The 26604-nt window shown below is 39.7% G+C and overlaps 1 protein-coding gene across 2 annotated transcripts in view; it reads right to left on the bottom strand.

The window, feature by feature from the left end:
* The window catches only part of LOC110457829 (type I inositol 3,4-bisphosphate 4-phosphatase-like), a 67574-nt gene that overhangs the window by 626 nt on the left and 40344 nt on the right, over positions 1-26604 (bottom strand). For both annotated transcript variants that reach the window (XM_021509256.1, XM_021509257.1), the window contains exons 19-24: positions 26069-26310; positions 19552-19587; positions 18404-18544; positions 13772-13869; positions 2725-2831; positions 2124-2278 (exon numbers count right to left, since the gene is read on the bottom strand). In XM_021509256.1, the coding sequence (XP_021364931.1) occupies positions 2124-2278; positions 2725-2831; positions 13772-13869; positions 18404-18544; positions 19552-19587; positions 26069-26310 (779 nt within the window). The remainder of the gene's footprint in view (positions 1-2123; positions 2279-2724; positions 2832-13771; positions 13870-18403; positions 18545-19551; positions 19588-26068; positions 26311-26604) is intronic.

The raw sequence follows: 26604 nt of genomic DNA, 5'->3' as shown, positions 1-26604 counted from the left end.
TATTTGTCTTGTATGATTAACATCACTGTAGTGTGGTAAGGTTATCTGGTTTATTACGTAGACAAACCTTATACAGTACACCATGTCTAAACTGGACCCATCTAAACTGGAACCTGTCTAATCCAGTCCTTGTTTATACTAGTTTTTTGTAATATATAATCCAGACTTTGTTTGGCATTATGGAAATAGGCATCGCTTCAACAAACTTGCTCTAGATATCCATGTAAAAAACACAATCACTCCATTCATGAATTTCAATTTTAGGAGTCAGCTATTCTTGCAAAAGTGTTTTTGAAGATCAATATTGATAATTGAATACATTCTCTATGCTTGATAAATAATATCAAGTAATTGTGAATTATCTATTTTGTAACAATTATAATACCTTATTTCCATCAGCAAACTTCCTATGAATACATACACTAGGTCAGAGAGACACATACATTGGGTAACTGAGACACACAGAGGTCACAGACACACATACATTAGGTCACAGATACACAGAGGTCACATATACACATACATTAGGTCACACAGACACATACATTAGGTCACACAGACACATACATTAGGTCACAGACACACATAGGTCACATATACACATACATTAGGTCACACAGACACATACATTAGGTCACAGACACACAGAGGTCAAAGAGACACATACATTAGGTCACTGAGACACACAGAGGTCACAGAGACACATACAGGTCACAGAGACACACAGAGGTCACAGATACACATACAGACACACAGAGGTCACAGATACACATACAGGTCACAGAGACACATACATTAGGTCACAGATATACAGAGGTCACAGAGACACATACATTAGGTCACACAGACACATACATTAGGTCACAGAGACACATACATTAGGACACAGAGACACATACATTAGGTCACACAGACATATACATTAGGTCACACAGACACATAACTTAGGTCACCCAGACACATAACTTAGGTCACACAGACACATAACTTAGGTCACCCAGACACATAACTTAGGTCACACAGACACATAACTTAGGTCACCCAGACACATAACTTAGGTCACACAGACACATAACTTAGGTCACCCAGACACATAACTTAGGTCACACAGACACATAACTTAGGTCACACAGACACATAACTTAGGTCACACAGACACATAACTTAGGTCACACAGACACATAACTTAGGTCACCCAGACACATAACTTAGGTCACACAGACACATAACTTAGGTCACCCAGACACATAACTTAGGTCACACAGACACATAACTTAGGTCACACAGACACATACATTAGGTCACACAGACACATACATTAGGTCACACATACACATACATTAGGTCACAGAGACACATACATTAGGTCACAGATATACATACATTAGGTCTTACAGACACATACATTAGGTCAAACAGACACATAAATTAGGTCACACAGACACATACATTAGGTCACACAGACACATAAATTAGGTCACACAGACATATACATTAGGTCACACAGACACATAACTTAGGTCACACAGACACATACATTAGGTCACACATACACATACATTAGGTCACAGAGACACATACATTAGGTCACAGATACACATACATTAGGTCTTACAGACACATACATTAGGTCAAACAGACACATAAATTAGGTCACACAGACACATAAATTAGGTAACAGACATGTTAGGTCACTGACATACATTTATTACACTTTTACCAGTGAAATATTAGATTCTATTAACTTGATAAAACTTTAATTTTTCACACTGTGATAAATATCAATTGACCAATCATAATGATATCTTCTATTCGCTGCATTCAAAGGCACCAATATTTTGTTCAGATTCAAATGAAGCGATGGTAGAATAAGTGGTTGTTATGGTAAATTTGTGGTACAGACACTTAAGTATTTACAAAAATATACAATTAATAACATTTTTATAAGCAATCATATCAGAAAATGTCGGAATTGCATTGAGTATCCAATTCAAAATGGCGTGCAGCCTTGTTGTCAAGCGTGACGTCATTAGAATATGGCGCTAATTATTACGTTTCTGGTTCTGCCCTTTTTTAAACGCCTTACTTTTTATCATAGTTAATATATAAGTAGTTCCACTCACCTCCTAAAGCAGTCGAGGGCCTGTGAAAATACATGGGAGGCGAGGTCGTGTTCTTGCTGTAGGTTCTTTACCTGTTCAAGTGTGACGGACATAGCCGTCCGGTCCTTGGCACTTTTACAGCTCGTGAACCGAATGCCTCGTAACTTCCTGCAAATCTATATAAACAGGAAAAGAGTGAAATTCACTGACCAATTCAATACGGGAAGGGTTAGAAATATTAGATATTTGACTTTTATTTAAAATCAAGATAACCTATTTGGTCCAAATCTTTCATCCTAAGAGTGACATATTATCTACAAACAGTTCTGAATCAAAACTGCACTTTAAGGTTCCCAAAAGTCTCTTTGATCACACCAAAACCATAATCAAATCTGGTGACAAATTAAATACTAAAAGGGTAAGAAATCTTAGTTATGAAACAATTATTTAAAAATTAGATAACCATTTCGGTCAAAATCTTTCATCCTTTTAGAAAAAGTGTTATATTGTCTACAAACAGATTGTCAATCAAAAATTGTACTTGTAGATTCACAAGTGTCTCTGATCACATGAAACCCATAACTCAATATCATTACACCTAGTAATTGAAGTATAACTTTACCTCAGCAGCAAGACTCAGGATCTCTGTATTCTTGTTTTTCTTGGTGTTTACATTGTAGTGTAACTTTGTACACAAATCTGTCAGGGATCCACTTCCTCCTTTACCGTCTGAAATTATACCAAACAGTCAGAGTATGTGAAACATATTTCATCAGAAAAGCATCATCTGGTCAGAGAAAATGATGTCTCATTGTATTTAAGAACTATGTAAGTATGATGTCCTAAACTGCCACATTGTGAGATCTGAGTACTGTGAGTCAGTGATTGGTTTTTGGATCATTTGACTCATGTGACCTTGAATGTAAGTCAAGGTCAACGATGGCCTAACATTTTCTATCTTGTCGCCAGATCCTTTCAATTGATGTGATTGTATTGTATTGTAAATGAATTTAAGTAATAATATATTGTTTAAACCAAGGTCAACAATTTTGATACGTTTTTAAGCCAAGCATACATTCTATGAATGTGCCAAATATCAAGTCTGTGTGTGTCTGGTTTACGGAGCAAAACAGTTTTAAGTGCCTTTTTTTGACAATTTTGAATTTTGGCAGGAAAATGGACATTTTTCAAAGTGGCATATCTTCGTCATTTTTTATGCTTTGACCTTGAAACTTTTCAAATATCTTCATAAGACCATGCTTTTTAAGACTGTTTTTGATAATTTCATTTTTGACCTTTACAGTGACCCTGTAGCGAGATCTACCTTGAACTTGATATATTCTCTGATAACATGTGATGGAAAAAGTTAGCCTTGACCAAGATCTTCAAAAAGTATTAAGCGTTCATGCAATACAACGAACGCTTAAGAAGTTATGGTCATTCGAAAAACATTAAAAAATGCTCTTCACTTTATCGATCAGTGACCTTTACTGTTAACATTATGATCATGATCATTTTCAAAAAATATAAGAGATCAATTTCCTCTATTACATATTGGAATATGAACATTATATCTGTTTTCATTCATGAGATAAACTGTTAACAAGATCGGTGGAAATAAGAATAATAAGAGTAAGAAAAAACCCATAACAAAAACAATAGTGATTTCCATCCGAAATGGATGGAAATTTTAATCCCTAATAACAATGACTTAGTTTCTGACCCCTAAAGCTAAACTAAAATGTGCAGAAAATGATGTTTGTGAACACAGATATAGAGGATCTCACATGAGTGTCTATGTCATATTGAATTAATAAAAGGAGATGTAAGATTCTATTCAACATTCATATTTTGAAAAACATCAAACACAATTGGGGTGTGTTATCAGCTGACTCTATATAGGTCAAAACCAAAGTACTCTGATCATAGCATTAATTGTCGTTCCGAGCAGTGCAAAGTATTTCCAGATATTTTTTTATTTTTGTTTTTAATTATGAACAGTTTTAAATGCAATGACAATACGTATGACAAAACATTCAAATTTATCTAAAATACCAGTAAATGTATCCTGTGGTATAGTAAATAGAAGTTGTACCTGTACTGGTCATTTTTCTTATGTAAATGTTTAATATATTGAAAGAAAATTTAAATTTTAGCTTTAAAAAGTAACACAAAAAATGTACGCATAGCTTGACAAAGTGACCAGTCGGCCTGAAACGTTGCGACACGTTAAATTTGTATATTGTTTGTGTAAAAAATAAAACTCTGATATCACATATTTCCAGACTGATAAATCTTCTTGAAGATTTTAAAAAGTGAAGACAAAAGACTAAGGAGAGTAAATCATTTAAGACTATAGGATTCCGTTATTCACACAATGCACAACACATTACATATATATCAAAATGAAGAAAATAACTAGAATTGTACTTTATGATAGAAACCCCTGATTGCACACCTTTTAACGAGTAAGATGGATGACAGTGCGTATCTTCTGTGTTTTGACATACAGAATGTGAAATGATGACATTCCACGTGTGTTTAACCACAGACTTAGATAATTCTGGGGTTTAACACAACATGTTTATCTATGTAAACGACGAGGTCAGTGACTTATCCTGATGACCATTGCCTTTAATTCAGCTGAGACAGTTTCTGTACCTGAAGCCTTTAATTGACCTATTATGTAGGGTTATGATGTAAATAACACTTGCCTTTATATGTAACCATGGATAGATATTATAATCATCATATTCCATGTTTGGTTTGGTTTGTTTGTGTTTTACATCCTAGTAACAGCTATGCATGGTCATTAAAGGACGTGCCAGGTTTCGGTGGTGGAGGAAAGCCTGAGTTCCCGGAGAAAAAACACTGACCAATGGCCAGTACCTGGCAACTGCCCCACATAGGCCTCAAACTCTCAATGTAACATATTTATAGTTCATTACCCCGGTCCACATTACTGCTTATAAACATGACTGGTTGGTTTTTATTGTAGAAATTATTAGCTTGGAATTTGTTTTAGTATAAGGATACTTCAGAATGAAAACTGTCTAATTTATAACCACTTCACCTGGGAACTATCTTAGCATGGAAAACTGTTTTTACTTTTGGAATACTCTAGTTAAGTTTGAAACTGTATTGACGTGGAACTCACTACACAGGTTTAGCTAGGAACTGTCTTTATTATGGGTAATTTATTGTGGATGTATTTTAGTTTGGCACTTTTTAATCATGGAACATTTTTAGTTTTGAACCTTTCAAGTCTGGAATGATATAAGTTTGGAAATGTTTCTGTTTTAACCATCCGAGGTATTCTCATACTTGAAATCTGTATAAACTTCAATGAAAATCTGTTAAAAAATGAAGTAGCTAGAGTGAGGACTGTAAATGATTCAATTGATGATTTTCTATATACAACAGTGACCTTGGCCTTGACCTTGGAACCCTATAACACAGAGATGCCTGGGGTATTCTCATACTTGACGTTTGTATAAAGTTTGATTAAAAGCCATCAGGAAATAAAGTCGGTTAACTGATGACACTGAATTGGTTGTTCATTTCTATAAATAGCAATGATGACATTGACCTTGGAATCCTAAAAAGCAAACGCATCTGATGTATTTGCATACGTCTGACATTTGTATAAAGTTTGAGGTAAATCCAACAAAGACCAAAGAATAAAGTTGCTTGAGTTTTTTTATGGCGGGGGATAAAAAAGAACCAGATCTAGAGGTTTTTTATGGCAGGGGATTAAAAAGAACCACTAGATCAAGAGTTTTTTTTATGGCGAGGGATAAAAAAAGAACCAGATCTAAAGTTTGACAAAAAAAATCGTCACCAACAAATAAATCTTTTGATCAGAGCTATTGACCTGTCTGACCTTATATATCACCCATATTCACTGAGCAGATTTATGATACCGCAGCAATCATTTGAATTTTGAAGTACTGGCAAAAAAGAGTTATGCATGTTTATAATCTGCCAAATACAACTAACCAACAAGTATGAAAACAAGAGGCCCAAGGGCCTTATAGCGGTCACCTGAGTTATATCATAGGTACTGGTAGCTTTATTTTATTGTTTAGATGTGATGTGGAAATCAGCATGTAAACTAAGTGAAATACAATACTTGTCATGTCATCAAAGGATAAGAATTTTAAAATATTTGTAAATGTTCCCTTTGGGGCCCCACTCTAACCCTTGGGGATGGGGCAGGAATTCCAAGTTTACAATGTGATACCGTCGTCCACCAAAGAGGATTCTGACCAAGTAAAAATAATTTCCAACAGAAAATTGTCAAAATATACCCAAAAGTGTTGTTTCCCTATATAAACTATAGTAAACTTTACCCCCTCCCCAAGGGAGAACGGATAGCTCGGGGGTCCTGAAATTTACAATTTAAATAAAGCCCCTGATGATCTTTCCATCCATGCAGAGAAAATGACTGTAATACCTCTGAGTCTGGAGAAGAAGATTTTTGAAATATTGGTTAATTTTCCCTTTTGGGCCCCGCCCTGGCCCCTAGGGTTGGGGTAGGAATCCCAATTTTACAATTTAAAACCATCTTCCTCCTCCAAGGATGATTCTGACCAAGTAAAAATAATTTCCAACAGAAAATTGTCAAAATATACCCAAAAGTGTTGTTTCCCTATATAAACTATAGTAAACTTTACCCCCTCCCCAAGGGAGAACGGATAGCTCGGGGGTCCTGAAATTTACAATTTAAATAAAGCCCCTGATGATCTTTCCATCCATGCAGAGAAAATGACTGTAATACCTCTGAGTCTGGAGAAGAAGATTTTTGAAATATTGGTTAATTTTCCCTTTTGGGCCCCGCCCTGGCCCCTAGGGTTGGGGTAGGAATCCCAATTTTACAATTTAAAACCATCTTCCTCCTCCAAGGATGATTCTGACCAAGTAAAAATAATTTCCAACAGAAAATTGTCAAAATATACCCAAAAGTGTTGTTTCCCTATATAAACTATAGTAAACTTTACCCCCTCCCCAAGGGAGAATGGATAGCTCGGGGGTCCTGAAATTTACAATTTAAATAAAGCCCCTGATGATGTTTCCATCCATGCAGAGAAAAGGGTAGGAATCCCAATTTTACAATTTGGTAGCCTCATCTACCAAGGATGATTCTGACCAAGTTTGAAAAAAATCCATCCACTGGTTCTTGAGAAGAAGTTGATAATGTAAAAAGTTGAGGCACGACGCACGACGGACGGAAAGTGATTGGAATAGGTCACTTGAGCAAAGCTCAGGTGACCTAAAAACTAGACAAGAATAATAAACTTTTGATCCAAAACATCTCAGCGAATCAGAAGTCATGGTAGCCATCTTGTTTTATAGTAATGGGTTAATAAGTTATCTTTTACGTAATGTTCACTATGTAACCATCTTGTTTTATAGTAATGGGTTAATAAGTTATCTTTTATGTAATGTTCATTATGTAGCCATCTTGTTTTATGGTAATGTGTTAATAAGTTTTCTTTTACGTAATGTTCACTATGTAGCCATCTTGTTTAATAGTAATGGGTTAATAAGTTATCTTTTATGTAATGTTCACTATGTAGCCATCTTGTTTTATGGTAATGTGTTAATAAGTTTTCTTTTACGTAATGTTCACTATGTAGCCATCTTGTTTTATATTAATGTGTTAATAAGTTATCTTTTACGTAATGTTCACTATGAAGCCATCTTGTTTTATGGTAATGTGTTAATAAGTTATCTTTTACGTAATGTTCACTATGTCGCCATCTTGTTTTATGGTAATGTGTTAATAAGTTAATAAGTTATCTTTTACGTAAATTTCACTATGTACTAAGTAGTATTTATGAACAAAATCTCATCTAGGAAATAAGGAAATATCCACTAAGCATAGTTTATCATCTAATAGAAACAAAATCATATCCATTTAAAAACAAGAGGCCCAATGGGCCTGTATCGCTCACCTGGTATTAATTTCACACTTGAAATCTTAAAAGTGGACTAAAATACAGCTACAGGCAGAATATCAGTGTTTGATTCTTTACAACCTCGTGAAAGATTTAAACATATGACGTCTGTGACCTTGAATGTCGAACATGGACATTCGGTTGAACAGAGTTTATAGTCTTCCAACCCAGCATGCTTCTGGCAAAATATCATTACCCTGGACCTTTTGGTTATACTGAACAAATCATTTTAGAAGTCGTTTAAAAGTTTTTAACATATTTGACCCCTGTGACCTTGAATATAAGTCAAAGTCAATCATTTGAGCAAACTTGGTAGTACTTCATCCTAGCATGCAACATACCCAACCAATATCAGTACCCTGGGCCTTTTGGTTATTGAGAAGTCGTTGGAATTTTAAGACATTTGACCCATGTGACCTTGAAAGTGGGTCATGGTCATTCATTTGAACAAACTTGTTAGCCCTTCATCCCAGCATGCTACAGGCCCAACATCAGTACCCTGGGTTTTTCGGTTATTGAGGAGAAGTTGTTTGAAGATTTTAACATAATTGACCCCTGTGTCCTTGAAAGTGGGTCAAAGTCATTCATTTGAACAAACTTGGTAGCCCTTCATTCCAGCATGCTACTGGCAAAATATCATCAACCTAGGCATTTTGGTTATTAAGAAGAAGTAGAATATTGATGCCGGCCACCGGACGGACGGACGGACGGACGGACGGACGCCGCACCACGGCATAAGCTCACTTGGCCCTTCGGACCCGGTGAGCTAAAAATGGTCAAACATGTGTCAGCCAAACAGAAGCAACAGATCAGACCTGAGTAAGTAGTATATGAAGCAACTTTAATGAAAATCAAGTCATAAAATATTGTGTGGAAAGCAATCAACCAATCAGAATGCAGAAGCCTCATTTAATATGCATGGAACATGTTGAACATCAAACGGCGAGCAAGTTTAATTAAAATCCAAAAATTCTGTCATAAGATAATATGCAGAAATCAAACAACCAATCAGATTACAGCAGACTAATTAAATAGGTTCCGAATATGACAAACATTAAACCCCACTGAGGGTCTTTGATATTAGAATATCAAACAAATGATCAAAATAAATCATTCCTTCAGAGGATATCACGCAGATAGCAATCAGCCAATCAAAGTATAGCAGCCTACTTAAATATTCGCAGAATGCCGATTATTGAACTTGAATTCAAGTAAGTGGTACATCAGCCAATTTAATAAAAATCCGACCATTCTGTCATAAGATATTTTGTGTAAAGCAATCAACCAATCAGAATGCAGCAGACTCATTAAAGATATATGCAGAATATCACAAATGTTGGAGTGATTTCTAAAGTCACGTTTCAATATTCCACTTGGTTTTTATTGGCAGGTCTACAAATTGTACAGATTTACAATATTTTCAAAGTCCGTCGTCTCTCACAGCCTTATACATATAGTGCTCCTACTTTCTGACTCTCTGATTTGGGTCCAGATAAAATTATAAGCTTACACAGTAACTAGCTGAAAACACCGACCGCTGTACTACCCTAATGTCACTAACAGTTAGAAGGATGTGTTTCTAACTGGACTTTAAATTCATTTATACACAAAACCCTAACTCTTACAAACAACTTATAAATTGGATATGAAAGAACATCAGACCCCAGTGAATGTCTTGAGTTTGGGAGGGGAACATCAGAGGTTCTTAGATGTAGGGTCCTTATGATTATCAAAAGATTATCATCTCAGTAAAACAAAGTCATATAAAGCCGGGCTACATCAGAAGTTAAGTAAGTCATCTAGAATTTCAGTATGACAACTTTATTCAGAACATTACAATCTATCTGTACCAGCTACAGCTACATTAATCAACTTACCTATAACACTGATTATTACACAGATCTAAAACTGACAACAATATACCTGTACCATGTCTGTATGATATACAGTAAATATTGATTTTTAAACATGTCATTTTATTTTGGTTTGATCTGACACACAACACTGTCATATAGATGTAGCATCTTATCTACATTCTGTTGTTTATTGTAATTTCCTAAAGAAATCCTATAAAAGATGTCGTGGTAATTAACTTGTCTGCTGAATATCAGATAAACATTCTATTTTAAGATTCCTCTAAGGAACTAGGTGTTAGAAGAAAAACAGTACAAATCTGATTTCTCAAAAGCTGACGCAGCAAAGCAACCTTACACTAGTGCTCCAGGCTTTCTTCTTAATCATTATCATGGTAACCATGCCAATGCGACAAAGATATTTTCTTTAAAATAATAACTCTGATGACCTGATTAATTCCTCTCTCCCCTCTCCCCCCCCTCGCCTCCACCATTCCCATCTCAGACTATCCCCCCTGTACCATCTGATGTCCCCCTCCCCCACCAACACTCTTATGCCCCCCTTCCAAACACCATCTTCCACAAAAACCCACTAAAGGTGCTGCCAGATCACCATAATCTCCCACGCATGTATCCAACATGTGCTCAAATAATCAATACTCCATTGTCTTGTTGCCAGTAACAGATAATAATTGGAGTAAAAGTAGCACATTGAATCTGCAATAAATCAACAGGTCTCAGAACACAAACCTTATAATTAGACAATTCAATGATGGAAAGAGCAGCTGTTCTCTAGATCTTGTGACAAACACTAGAGAAGGTGAGCCCACCTCCTGTGTCCCCGTTATCACAAACCACAACATATTTACTGGCAAAATGGATATATATTTATTTTATTGGTTTGTACACATAGGTAAGAAATGGTCCTATTGGTAATAAAAATATTACAGAACTGTCAACCCATTCATTGTTATTTGTACATAGTGGTGCATTACTAAACGTATCTTAAAACCAAGAAGCCTATAGGGCCTGCAATGTTCATCTGGATATTTATGAAATCACAACAAAAAAAACCTTTATAAATATTACTAATATTTTCTCCTTTTAATCAGTTTCAGTCTCTCAGAAAACAGTAGAAAAATACTCTTCCTTTTTTTAGTTATATTTATTACATATGAAGTCCCAAGGATGCTTCATCACAAAGGCTGAAATGTGATCAACATTTAAGGAGAGTGAACTTTAAAGACTTTAATGCCAAAATTGCTCCCTTTTGGGTCCAGTCCCCAGGGGAGTTAATTTTTTCTGTAAGACAAAATTGTATTCCCTGATCATAAGGACCTAGGATGTTTGATAAAACAAGAGGTCCTATAGGCCTGTATCACTCACCTGTTATTAATCTCACATCAGTAAGCTTATAAATGGATGATGATTGAATGTATCAAAATTGGCTAGATTAAGCTACAGGCCAAACTTTACCAACCTGTGCCCATTTGGTTTTGAACTTTGTTTTACACATTTTATTCACATGACCTTGAAAATGGTTCAATTTGAACCCTTTTTCTTAACCTGCTTAAGATTTAATATAATTGACCCTAAGTGGCCTTGAAAGCCCTTTGGACCAAATGAACTAAAAAATGGTTGAGATTGCAAATTGGCTAGTAATATATACTTCTAGTTCATCAAGAAAATCAGCAAAAACCCCATTGGTATCAAGAGTCTGCATTAACAGGAGAATAGTTTTGAGTTCATGTTTTATCATAATGTCGTCAATGGGAATACCCTGATGGTCTATATTATAATAGGGATGTAAGCTGTCTCTTTCACTCTAAAAGTAAATGCCATGTGATCCATTGTGTGTAATAGTTATAAGATCAATATTAGTATTTACCACATGTACCCTATTGAGTCCCTTCTCTCTATTGTGCCCCTCCCGTCTTTCTAAATTGAAGTCCAAACCTTTCATTTATACATCAGTGATTCTTTTACCTGCTAAGATATTTTATATTTAATATATAATAAAGTCAAAAGGCCATGGATATAATTGTTAGTTTGTCATGGGAATGACATGGTGAATGCTACTGTTTTTATCCAGTAATTCTGAATAAGGGAAGATTATTGAGAATACCCCTAATCATTCTAGGTAAGTGTTTCCTAAAAAATTGAAACACCGCTAGCTAACTGCTAATGATTTTTCCACAGTGCAAATGGTCACTGTCATATGCCGTCTCACTGTACCGCCATATATATATATAACCAGGACACGACAGCATGAACTAGCTCTGGTTACATTATACTGACAACAGTCTGGGTCACGTTATCACTGGCAACAGTCTGGGTCACATTATACTGACAACAGCCTGGGTCACATTATACTGACAACAGCCAGGGTCTCATTATACTGACAACAGTTTGGGTTACATTACATTTACAACAGTCTGAGTCACATAACACTTACAACAGTCTGGGTCACATTATACTGCCAACAGCCTGGGTCACAGTATACTGACAACAGCCAGGGTCTCATTATACTGCCAACAGTCTGGGTCACATAACACTTACAACAGTCTGGGTTACATTACACTGACAACAGCCTGGGTCACATAACACTTACAACAGCCTGGGTCACATTATACTGACAACAGCCAGGGTCTCATTATACTGCCAACAGTCTGGGTCACATAACACTTACAACAGTCTGGGTCGCATTATACTGACAACTAGTCTGGGTCACATTATACTGCCAACAGCCAGGGTCACATAACACTAACAACAGCCTGGGTCCCATAACACTTACAACAGCCTGGGTCACATTATACTGACAACAGCCAGGGTCACATAACACTAACAACAGCCTGGGTCACATAACACTTACAACAGCCTGGGTCACATTATACTGCCAACAGCCTGGGTCACATTATACTGACAACAGCCAGGGTCTCATTATACTGACAACTAGTCTGGGTCACATTATACTGCCAACAGCCAGGGTCACATAACACTAACAACAGCCTAGGTCACATAACACTTACAACAGTCTGGGTCACATTATACTGACAACTAGTCTGGGTCACATTATACTGCCAACAGCCAGGGTCACATAACACTAACAACAGCCTAGGTCACATAACACTTACAACAGTCTGGGTCACATTATACTGACAACTAGTCTGGGTCACATTATACTGACAACAGCCAAGGTCACATAACACTAACAACAGCCTAGGTCACATAACACTTACAACAGTCTGGGTCACATTATACTGCCAACAGCCTGGGTCACATTATACTGACAACAGCCAGGGTCACATAACACTTACAACAGTCTGGGTCGCATACTGACAACAGTCTGGGTTACATTACACTGACAACAGCCTGGGTCACATAACACTTACAACAGTCTGGGTCACATTATACTGCCAACAGCCTGGGTCACATCATACTGACAACAGTCAGGGTCTCATTATACTGACAACTAGTCTGGGCCACATTATACTGACAACTAGTCCGGGTCACATTATACTGACAACAGCCAGGGTCTCATTATACTGACAACTAGTCTGTGTCACATTATACTGACAACAGCCAGGGTCACATAACACTTACAACAGTCTGGGTCACATTATACTGACAACTAGTCTGGGTCACATTATACTGACAACAGCCAGGGTCACATAACACGGCCAACAGCCTGGGTCACATTATACTGACAACAGCCAGGGTCTCATTATACTGACAACAGGCTAGGTTACATTACACTTACAACAGTCTGGGTCACATTAAATTGGTCATATTTAGATGGTGTCCATAGATGACAGGGTTAAAAATGTTTAAATATAATTAATACCTGTACACTTACCTTGATCGCCTATTGCGGTCAGATATTTTTCCTTATAACTGAACACCTTGGCCATACTCTCTGTGTTAATCTTCTCTTGTAGAGTGGTGTCCCCAAACCTACAGGACACAAACAAGTCCTTAATCATTGAAAAGTTCACAGGAAGGTTTATCAAACAAGTCCTTAATCATTGTAAAGTTCACAGGAAAGTTTATCAAACAATGCTCTTGATCATTGTAAAGTTCACAGGAAGGTTTATCAAACAAGTCCTTAATCATTGTAAAGTTCACAGGAAGGTTTATTAAACAAGTCCTTATTCATTGTAACGTTCACAGGAAGGTTTATCAAACAAGTCCTTAATCATTGAAAAGTTCACAGGAAGGTTTATCAAACAAGTCCTTAATCATTGGAAAGTTCACAGGAAGGTTTATCAAACAATGGTCCTAATCTTTGTAAAGTTCACAGGAAGGTTTATTAAACAAGTCCTTAGTCATTGTAAAGTTCACAGGAAGGTTTACCAAACAAGCCCTTAATCATTGTAAAGTTCACAGGAAGGGTTATCAAACAATGGTCCTAATCTTTGTAAAGTTCACAGGAAGGTTTATTAAACAAGTCCTTAGTCATTGTAAAGTTCACAGGAAGGTTTATCAAACAAGTCCTTAATCATTGTAAACTTCACAGGAAGGTTTATCAAACAATGCTCTTAATCATTGTAAAGTTCACAGGAAGGTTTATCAAACAATGGTCCTAATCATTGTAAAATTCACAGGAAGGTTTATCAAACAATGGTCCTAATCATTGTAAAGTTCACAGGAAGGTTTATCAAACAATGGTCCTAATCATTGTAAAGTTCACAGGAAGGTTTATCAAACAAGTCCTTAATCATTGTAAAGTTCACAGGAAGGTTTATCAAACAATGGTCCTAATCATTGTAAAGTTCACAGGAAGGTTTATCAAACAATGGTCCTAATCATTGTAAAGTTCACAGGAAGGTTTATCAAACAATGGTCCTAATCATTGTAAAGTTCACAGGAAGGTTTATCAAACAATGGTCCTAATCATTGTAAAGTTCACAGGAAGGTTTATCAAACAATGGTCCTAATCATTGTAAAGTTCACAGGAAGGTTTATCAAACAATGGTCCTAATCATTGTAAAGTTCACAGGAAGGTTTATCAAACAATGGTCCTAATCATTGTAAAGTTCACAGGAAGGTTTATCAAACAATGGTCCTAATCATTGTAAAGTTCACAGGAAGGTTTATCAAACAATGGTCCTAATCATTGTAAAGTTCACAGGAAGGTTTATCAAACAATGGTCCTAATCATTGTAAAGTTCACAGGAAGGTTTATCAAACAATGGTCCTAATCATTGTAAAGTTCACAGGAAGGTTTATCAAACAATGGTCCTAATCATTGTAAAGTTCACAGGAAGGTTTATCAAACAATGGTCCTAATCATTGTAAAGTTCACAGGAAGGTTTATCAAACAATGGTCCTAATCATTGTAAAGTTCACAGGAAGGTTTATCAAACAATGGTCCTAATCATTGTAAAGTTCACAGGAAGGTTTATCAAACAATGGTCCTAATCATTGTAAAGTTCACAGGAAGGTTTATCAAACAATGGTCCTAATCATTGTAAAGTTCACAGGAAGGTTTATCAAACAATGGTCCTAATCATTGTAAAGTTCACAGGAAGGTTTATCAAACAATGGTCCTAATCATTGTAAAGTTCACAGGAAGGTTTATCAAACAATGGTCCTAATCATTGTAAAGTTCACAGGAAGGTTTATCAAACAATGGTCCTAATCATTGTAAAGTTCACAGGAAGGTTTATCAAACAATGGTCCTAATCATTGTAAAGTTCACAGGAAGGTTTATCAAACAATGGTCCTAATCATTGTAAAGTTCACAGGAAGGTTTATCAAACAATGGTCCTAATCATTGTAAAGTTCACAGGAAGGTTTATCAAACAATGGTCCTAATCATTGTAAAGTTCACAGGAAGGTTTATCAAACAATGGTCCTAATCATTGTAAAGTTCACAGGAAGGTTTATCAAACAATGGTCCTAATCATTGTAAAGTTCACAGGAAGGTTTATCAAACAATGGTCCTAATCATTGTAAAGTTCACAGGAAGGTTTATCAAACAATGGTCCTAATCATTGTAAAGTTCACAGGAAGGTTTATCAAACAATGGTCCTAATCATTGTAAAGTTCACAGGAAGGTTTATCAAACAATGGTCCTAATCATTGTAAAGTTCACAGGAAGGTTTATCAAACAATGGTCCTAATCATTGTAAAGTTCACAGGAAGGTTTATCAAACAATGGTCCTAATCATTGTAAAGTTCACAGGAAGGTTTATCAAACAATGGTCCTAATCATTGTAAAGTTCACAGGAAGGTTTATCAAACAATGGTCCTAATCATTGTAAAGTTCACAGGAAGGTTTATCAAACAATGGTCCTAATCATTGTAAAGTTCACAGGAAGGTTTATCAAACAATGGTCCTAATCATTGTAAAGTTCACAGGAAGGTTTATCAAACAATGGTCCTAATCATTGTAAAGTTCACAGGAAGGTTTATCAAACAATGGTCCTAATCATTGTAAAGTTCACAGGAAGGTTTATCAAACAATGGTCCTAATCATTGTAAAGTTCACAGGAAGGTTTATCAAACAATGGTCCTAATCATTGTAAAGTTCACAGGAAGGTTTATCAAACAATGGTCCTAATCATTGTAAAGTTCACAGGAAGGTTTATCAAACAATGGTCCTAATCATTGTAAAGTTCACAGGAAGGTTTATCAAACAATGGTCCTAATCATTGTAAAGTTCACAGGAAGGTTTATCAAACAATGGTCCTAATCATTGTAAAGTTCACAGGAAGGTTTATCAAACAATGGTCCTAATCATTGTAAAGTTCACAGGAAGGTTTATCAAACAATGGTCCTAATCATTGTAAAGTTCACAGGAAGGTTTATCAAACAATGGTCCTAATCATTGTAAAGTTCACAGGAAGGTTTATCAAACAATGGTCCTAATCATTGTAAAGTTCACAGGAAGGTTTATCAAACAATGGTCCTAATCATTGTAAAGTTCACAGGAAGGTTTATCAAACAATGGTCCTAATCATTGTAAAGTTCACAGGAAGGTTTATCAAACAATGGTCCTAATCATTGTAAAGTTCACAGGAAGGTTTATCAAACAATGGTCCTAATCATTGTAAAGTTCACAGGAAGGTTTATCAAACAATGGTCCTAATCATTGTAAAGTTCACAGGAAGGTTTATCAAACAATGGTCCTAATCATTGTAAAGTTCACAGGAAGGTTTATCAAACAATGGTCCTAATCATTGTAAAGTTCACAGGAAGGTTTATCAAACAATGGTCCTAATCATTGTAAAGTTCACAGGAAGGTTTATCAAACAATGGTCCTAATCATTGTAAAGTTCACAGGAAGGTTTATCAAACAATGGTCCTAATCATTGTAAAGTTCACAGGAAGGTTTATCAAACAATGGTCCTAATCATTGTAAAGTTCACAGGAAGGTTTATCAAACAATGGTCCTAATCATTGTAAAGTTCACAGGAAGGTTTATCAAACAAGTCCTTAATCATTGTAAAGTTCACAGGAAGGTTCATCAAACAAGTCCTTAATCATTGTAAAGTTCACAGGAAGGTTCATCAAACAAGTCCTTAATCATTGTAAAGTTCACAGGAAGGTTCATCAAACGATGGTCTTAATCATTGTAAAGTTCACATGAAGGTTTATCAAACAAGTCCTTCATCATTGTACAGTTCACAGGAAGGTTCATCAAACGATGGTCTTAATCATTGTAAAGGTCACATGAAGGTTTATAAAACAAGTCCTTCATCATTGTACAGTTCACAGGAAGGTTCATCAAACGATGGTCTTAATCCTTGTAAAGTTCACAGGAAGGGTTATCAAACAAGTCCTGATTCATTGGAAAGTTCACAGGAAGGTTCATCAAACGAACAGGAAGGTTTATCAAACGATGGTCTTAATCCTTGTAAAGTTCACAGGAAGGTTCATCAAACGATGGTATTAATCATTGTAAAGTTCACAGGAAGGTTTATCAAACAATGGTGTTACATAGCTGTAAACCCTCTCTCATTAGGAGGGAGACTCCCTCATTTTAACGAAAGTTTACCAATCTCCCTAGCTAATTTAAGTCCAAACTCACACAAACTCAAAATCTACATCCTGTGGTCACATGATCTCCTAATTTCTGCAGTGTGTGTGTAATGGTCATACCAGGTGTGTCTAAATCAAATGAATACTTTTTCGATTTTTTTTTATACATAAAAAGGGGGAGATAAATTGAGCAAGCAGTTTCAGTCGTGTATCATGTAACTTCTCCCTCATTGGAAATGTGGAATGAGGGAGATTGTGGAATGAGGGAGATCGTGGAATGAGGGAGATCGTGGAATGAGGGATATCTCCCTTATTGGAGGTTTCAGAGGTTGACACCTATGGTCTTCTATCACAAATGATTATAAGGTGGAACATTGTGAATAGATTCTATAATGTAATCACAATTAACTAAGGGGGCGACACAAACTGTTCTTATAATCCCCATCACAATTAAGTAGGGGGGCACTAAACTACATATAGAACCTTCTATATCAATGCCAACCTTTCAGCCAGAGAAGCTTGTTCATTGATGCCAACATTGAAGAGGACTGGGGTAACATGGATTGCCTGTCCTTGAGCCAATGAGTCTGGAAGTTTCTTGTATAGAACTTCTGGTACAGGAACTTCTACTCGTACACGATGTCTGAAACAGAAATTATCATATCATAATAAATACTTATTACTACAATAGTAGAACGAAATTACCGGTATTACCAAATCTTTAAAACTGTCTACTCGATCCTGATATCTATGACGACATCTAATGAACAAACCACCTTTATAATGTATTATCACCAGTAAATATTCTTTGTGATATTTTCTGTTTGTGTGATGAATCACACCATCATTTTATACCCTGGTAGGCATCTTTTTGAATCAGGAACAAGAGGCACAGAGGGCCTGTATCGCTCACCTGGATAAATGTTTAAAGTGCTTGATATGAAGTAAAGATATAGCACTCCTTGGTAGGTACTGTATGTACATATGAAATTTCACAAAGATCCATGCAGTGTTTCTAGAGATATAGCGAGAACAATCTTCAAATGTCAAAACCCAAGATGACGGCCTGGTGGCCATCTTGTTCTAATGAATACATCCTAATAGTAACAGGCACTACTAGACAACTTGATGGAGACAACATTAGGATACAATCTTGAATCCCTATTGTAGGAGAAGTATTTCAAAGGTTTTACCTCTATTTCCCCTATTTTGCCCAACCCCTTTGACCAAGGATGCTCCAGACTAAATTAGGAAAAAATCCCTTAATCCCTATGGTAGAAGAAGGATTTAAAAGATTTTACTTTTATTTCTCCTATTGGGCCCCACTCCTCTGCCCCAAGGGGGGCCCCATCCACCATTTATACAAAATTGAGAACCCTTAGCCTAAGGATGCTCCAGGCCAAATTTAATTAACATCTATGTGGCTGTTCAGGACTAGAAGCATTTTAAAGAAAAAGTTGACAGACGGATGGACAACGGACGCTGCAGTATAGCATAAGCTCACCAAGGTCCTTTGGTCAATGGGTAATATCATTGTCAGCAGAGGAGGTTTTCTATACCGTAAAGGGAGACAACTCCTTGTTAAAAGGTTTTCTATGCCACAATAGGAGAAAACTCTGTTCTAGCAGAAATTTCACACAAAAAACTCACCTATTAAAGTCTGCATACATGCCAGATATCAGGTGACTGAAAAAGAAAATTATAACAATAACATTAGTCACTAATCATTCTGAAAGGTACTCGTCAGTATTGAGTAACACGTCCCGTTGTTAATCAAGTAATCTATCAGTACTGAGTGATCTTCCTAGTAATCTCACACTGTCAGTACCTCTCCAGAGGTCTAACACCTAGGTACTCTGTCAGTACCTCTCCAGAGGTCTGACACCTAGGTACTCAGTCAATACCTCCCCAGAGGTCTAACACTCAGGTAACTTTCAGTACCTCTCCAGAGGTCTAACACCCAGGTTCTCTGTCAGTAGCTCTCCAGAGGTCTAACACCCAGGTACTCTGTCAGTACCTCTCGAGAGGTCTAACACCTAGTAGGTACTCTTTCAGTACCTCTCCAGAGGTCTAACACCTAGGTACTATTTCAGTACCTCCTTAGAGGCCTGACACCTAGGTAATCTTGTCAGTACCTCTCCAGAGGTCTAACACCCAGGTACTCTGTCAGTACCTCTCCAGATGTCTGACACACAGGTAACTGTCAGTACCTCTCCAGTGGTCTGTCACACAGGTACCTGTCAGTACCTCTCCAGTGGTCTAACACACAGGTACCTGTCAGTACCTCTCCAGAGGTCTATCACCCAGGTACATGGCAGTACCTCTACAGAGGTCTAACACCTAGGTACCTGTCAGTACCTCTCCAGAGGTCTAACACCTAGGTACCTGTCAGTACCTCTCCAGAGGTCTAACACCAAGGTACCTGTCAGTACTTCTCCAGAGGTCCAACACACAGGTACCTGTCAGTACCTCTCTAGAGGTCTGACATACAGGTACTCTGTCAGTACCTCTCCAGAGGTCTGACACACAGGTACCTGTCAGTACCTCTCCAGAGGTGTGACACACAGGTACTCTGTCAGTACCTCTCCAGAGGTCTAACACCCAGGTACTCTGTCAGTACTTCTCCAGAGGTCAGACACACAGGTACCTGTCAGTACCTCTCCAGAGGTCTGACACACAGGTACCTGTCAGTACCTCTCCAGAGGTCTAACACCCAGGTACTCTGTCAGTACCTCTCCAGTGGTCTAACACCTACATGTAGGTACTCTGTCAGTACCTCTCCAGAGGTCTAACACCCAGGTACCTGTCAGTACCTCTCTAGAGGTCTGACATACAGGTACTCTGTCAGTACCTCTCCAGAGGTCTGACACACAGGTACCTGTCAGTACCTCTCCAGAGGTCTGACACACAGGTACTCTGTCAGTACCTCTCCAGAGGTCTAACACCCAGGTACTCTGTCAGTACTTCTCCAGAGGTCAGACACACAGGTACCTGTCAGTACCTCTCCAGAGGTCTGACACACAGGTACCTGTCAGTACCTCTCCAGAGGTCTAACACCCAGGTACTCTGTCAGTACCTCTCCAGTGGTCTAACACCTACATGTAGGTACTCTGTCAGTACCTCTCCAGAGGTCTAACACCCAGGTACCTGTCAGTACCTCTCTAGAGGTCTGACATACAGGTACTCTGTCAGTACCTCTCCAGAGGTCTGACACACAGGTACCTGTCAGTACCTCTCCAGAGGTCTGACACACAGGTACTCTGTCAGTACCTCTCCAGAGGTCTAACACCCAGGTACTCTGTCAGTACTTCTCCAGAGGTCAGACACACAGGTACCTGTCAGTACCTCTCCAGAGGTCTGACACACAGGACCCTGTCAGTACCTCTCCAGAGGTCTAACACCCAGGTACTCTGTCAGTACCTCTCCAGTGGTCTAACACCTACATGTAGGTACTCTGTCAGTACTTCTCCAGAGGTCCAACACCCAGGTACCTGTCAGTACCTCTCTAGAGGTCTGACATACAGGTACTCTGTCAGTACCTCTCCAGAGGTCTGACACACAGGTACCTGTCAGTACCTCTCCAGAGGTGTGACACACAGGTACTCTGTCAGTACCTCTCCAGAGGTCTAACACCCAGGTACTCTGTCAGTACTTCTCCAGAGGTCAGACACACAGGTACCTGTCAGTACCTCTCCAGAGGTCTGACACACAGGTACCTGTCAGTACCTCTCCAGAGGTCTAACACCCAGGTACTCTGTCAGTACCTCTCCAGTGGTCTAACACCTACATGTAGGTACTCTGTCAGTACCTCTCCAGAGGTCTAACACCCAGGTACCTGTCAGTACCTCTCTAGAGGTCTGACATACAGGTACTCTGTCAGTACCTCTCCAGAGGTCTGACACACAGGTACCTGTCAGTACCTCTCCAGAGGTCTGACACACAGGTACTCTGTCAGTACCTCTCCAGAGGTCTAACACCCAGGTACTCTGTCAGTACTTCTCCAGAGGTCAGACACACAGGTACCTGTCAGTACCTCTCCAGAGGTCTGACACACAGGTACCTGTCAGTACCTCTCCAGAGGTCTAACACCCAGGTACTCTGTCAGTACCTCTCCAGTGGTCTAACACCTACATGTAGGTACTCTGTCAGTACTTCTCCAGAGGTCCAACACCCAGGTACCTGTCAGTACCTCTCTAGAGGTCTGACATACAGGTACTCTGTCAGTACCTCTCCAGAGGTCTGACACACAGGTACCTGTCAGTACCTCTCCAGAGGTGTGACACACAGGTACTCTGTCAGTACCTCTCCAGAGGTCTAACACCCAGGTACTCTGTCAGTACTTCTCCAGAGGTCAGACACACAGGTACCTGTCAGTACCTCTCCAGAGGTCTGACACACAGGTACCTGTCAGTACCTCTCCAGAGGTCTAACACCCAGGTACTCTGTCAGTACCTCTCCAGTGGTCTAACACCTACATGTAGGTACTCTGTCAGTACCTCTCCAGAGGTCCAACACCCAGGTACCTGTCAGTACCTCTCTAGAGGTCTGACATACAGGTACTCTGTCAGTACCTCTCCAGAGGTCTGACACACAGGTACCTGTCAGTACCTCTCCAGAGGTGTGACACACAGGTACTCTGTCAGTACCTCTCCAGAGGTCTAACACCCAGGTACTCTGTCAGTACTTCTCCAGAGGTCAGACACACAGGTACCTGTCAGTACCTCTCCAGAGGTCTGACACACAGGTACCTGTCAGTACCTCTCCAGAGGTCTAACACCCAGGTACTCTGTCAGTACCTCTCCAGTGGTCTAACACCTACATGTAGGTACTCTGTCAGTACCTCTCCAGAGGTCTAACACCCAGGTACCTGTCAGTACCTCTCTAGAGGTATGACATACAGGTACTCTGTCAGTACCTCTCCAGAGGTCTGACACACAGGTACCTGACAGTACCTCTCCAGAGGTCTGACACACAGGTACTCTGTCAGTACCTCTCCAGAGGTCTAACACCCAGGTACTCTGTCAGTACTTCTCCAGAGGTCTAACACCTAGGTACTCTGTCAGTACTTCTCCAGAGGTCTAACACCTAGGTACTCTGTCAGTACCTTTCCAGAGGTCTGACACACAGGTACCTGTCAGAACCTCTCCAGAGATCTGACACACAGGTACTCTGTCAGTACCTCTCCAGGGGTCTAACACCCAGGTACTCTGTCAGTACTTCTCCAGAGTTCAGACACACAGGTACCTGTCAGTACCTCTCCAGAGGTCTGACACACAGGTACCTGTCAGTACCTCTCCAGTGGTCTAACACCTACATGTAGGTACTCTGTCAGTACCTCTCCAGAGGTCTAACACCCAGGTACCTGTCAGTACCTCTCTAGAGGTATGACATACAGGTACTCTGTCAGTACCTCTCCAGAGGTCTGACACACAGGTACCTGACAGTACCTCTCCAGAGGTCTGACACACAGGTACTCTGTCAGTACCTCTCCAGAGGTCTAACACCCAGGTACTCTGTCAGTACTTCTCCAGAGGTCTAACACCTAGGTACTCTGTCAGTACTTCTCCAGAGGTCTAACACCTAGGTACTCTGTCAGTACCTTTCCAGAGGTCTGACACACAGGTACCTGTCAGAACCTCTCCAGAGATCTGACACACAGGTACTCTGTCAGTACCTCTCCAGGGGTCTAACACCCAGGTACTCTGTCAGTACTTCTCCAGAGTTCAGACACACAGGTACCTGTCAGTACCTCTCCAGAGGTCTGACACACAGGTACCTGTCAGTACCTCTCCAGTGGTCTAACACCTACATGTAGGTACTCTGTCAGTACCTCTCCAGAGGTCTAACACCCAGGTACCTGTCAGTACCTCTCTAGAGGTATGACATACAGGTACTCTGTCAGTACCTCTCCAGAGGTCTGACACACAGGTACCTGACAGTACCTCTCCAGAGGTCTGACACACAGGTACTCTGTCAGTACCTCTCCAGAGGTCTAACACCCAGGTACTCTGTCAGTACTTCTCCAGAGGTCTAACACCTAGGTACTCTGTCAGTACTTCTCCAGAGGTCTAACACCTAGGTACTCTGTCAGTACCTTTCCAGAGGTCTGACACACAGGTACCTGTCAGAACCTCTCCAGAGATCTGACACACAGGTACTCTGTCAGTACCTCTCCAGGGGTCTAACACCCAGGTACTCTGTCAGTACTTCTCCAGAGTTCAGACACACAGGTACCTGTCAGTACCTCTCCAGAGGTCTGACACACAGGTCTCTGTCAGTACCTCTCCAGTGGTCTAACACCTACATGTAGGTACTCTGTCAGTACCTCTCCAGAGGTCTAACACCCAGGTACCTGTCAGTACCTCTCTAGGGGTCTGACATACAGGTACTCTGTCAGTACCTCTCCAGAGGTCTGACACACAGGTACCTGACAGTACCTCTCCAGAGGTCTGACACACAGGTACTCTGTCAGTACCTCTCCAGAGGTCTAACACCCAGGTACTCTGTCAGTACTTCTCCAGAGGTCTAACACCTAGGTACTCTGTCAGTACTTCTCCAGAGGTCTAACACCTAGGTACTCTGTCAGTACCTTTCCAGAGGTCTGACACACAGGTACCTGTCAGAACCTCTCCAGAGATCTGACACACAGGTACTCTGTCAGTACCTCTCCAGGGGTCTAACACCCAGGTACTCTGTCAGTACTTCTCCAGAGTTCAGACACACAGGTACCTGTCAGTACCTCTCCAGAGGTCTGACACACAGGTACCTGTCAGTACCTCTCCAGTGGTCTAACACCTACATGTAGGTACTCTGTCAGTACCTCTCCAGAGGTCTAACACCCAGGTACCTGTCAGTACCTCTCTAGGGGTCTGACATACAGGTACTCTGTCAGTACCTCTCCAGAGGTCTGACACACAGGTACCTGTCAGTACCTCTCCAGAGGTCTGACACACAGGTACTCAGTCAGTACCTCTCCAGAGGTCTAACACCCAGGTACTCTGTCAGTACTTCTCCAGAGGTCAGACACACAGGTACCTGTCAGTACCTCTCCAGAGGTCTGACACACAGGTTCCTGTCAGTACCTCTCCAGAGGTCTAACATCTACATGTAGGTACTCTGTCAGTACTTCTCCAGAGGTCTAACACCTAGGTACCTGTCAGTACCTCTCCAGAGGTCTAACACCTAGGTACCTGTCAGTACCTCTCCAGAGGTCTAACACCCAGGTACTCTGTCAGTACCTCTCCAGAGGTCTAACACCTAGGTACCTGTCAGTACCTCTCCAGAGGTCTAACACCCAGGTACTCTGTCAGTACCTCTCCAGTGGTCTAACACCTAGGTACCTGTCAGTACCTCTCCAGAGGTCTAACACCCAGGTACTCTGTCAGTACCTCTCCAGAGGTCTGACACCCAGGTACTCTGTCAGTATCTCTCCAGTGGTCTGACACCCAGGTACTCTGTCAGTATCTCTCCAGAGGTCCGACACCCCTGTACTCTGTCAGTATCTCTCCAGAGGTCCGACACCCTGGTACTCTGTCAGTACCTCTCCAGTGGTCTAACACCTACATGTAGGTACCTGTCAGTACCTCTCCAGAGGTCTAACACCCAGGTACTCTGTCAGTACCTCTCCAGAGGTCTGACACCCAGGTACTCTGTCAGTATCTCTCCAGTGGTCTGACACCCAGGTACTCTGTCAGTATCTCTCCAGAGGTCCGACACCCCTGTACTCTGTCAGTATCTCTCCAGAGGTCCGACACCCTGGTACTCTGTCAGTACCTCTCCAGTGGTCTAACACCTACATGTAGGTGTTAGACCACTGGAGAGGTACTGACAGAGTACCTGGGTGTTAGACCTACTGACAGAGTACAGGGGTGTCGGACCTCTGTCAGTATCTCTCCAGAGGTCCGACCCCCTGGTACTCTGTCAGTACCTCTCCAGTGGTCTAACACCTACATGTAGGTACTCTGTCAGTACTTCCCCAGAAGTCTCACAAAAACTCTACTTGCAATGTGATTTCTCACATTCTCTAAAGATAAAATGCTGACAAAAGACTTAATTTTCTTTTTTAATTTAAAAATAGATCTCAAACAAATTATTATACATGTACATGCAATATTTTTTCAAATGAAGTGCTGAAAAATAATATGAAAATCATAGATAATAAACCAACCTGTCTGAAGAGATGCTTGGAGATTGTTCATATTCCTTTTGAAGGATAAAGTGGAAAGTCACCTGACTGAGATCTTCTAAAGCCACAGTCATGTCCTCCAACATCCCCATCTCATCACCATAGCAACTGAGCAGTCCCTCAAACTGGGCAAACACTCCAACATGGAGAAGTTGTTGAAAGTAAAATTTGTCTTTATCACAGGTAGCTAGATTAGTTGTAAAGCCAGCCACAAGGGACGTCAACTGTAAACAATATATTGAAAAGGAACTAAAACATTTTGAATCAGTTCTGGGATTAAAGCATCTCAACTGATACAGAATATCATACCACTGACTAGATCACATGAAGGTTTCTCTATACACAAGGAACTAAATAGTTCATACATCCCGTCTATATCTATATATAGGGAGTTAACGGTATACTAACAGCATGGGAGAAACATACATCCCGTCTATATCTATATACAGGGAGTTAACGGTATACTAACAGCATGGGAGAAACATACATCCCGTCTATATCTATATACAGGGAGTTAA

The sequence above is a fragment of the Mizuhopecten yessoensis genome, unplaced genomic scaffold, assembly GCF_002113885.1.
Source record: "Mizuhopecten yessoensis strain PY_sf001 unplaced genomic scaffold, ASM211388v2 scaffold9331, whole genome shotgun sequence".
In the NCBI taxonomy this organism is placed as follows: Eukaryota; Metazoa; Mollusca; class Bivalvia; order Pectinida; family Pectinidae; genus Mizuhopecten; species Mizuhopecten yessoensis.
The sequence above is the reverse complement of the archived record's forward strand: the minus strand, read 5'-3'. Positions and strand labels throughout refer to the sequence as shown.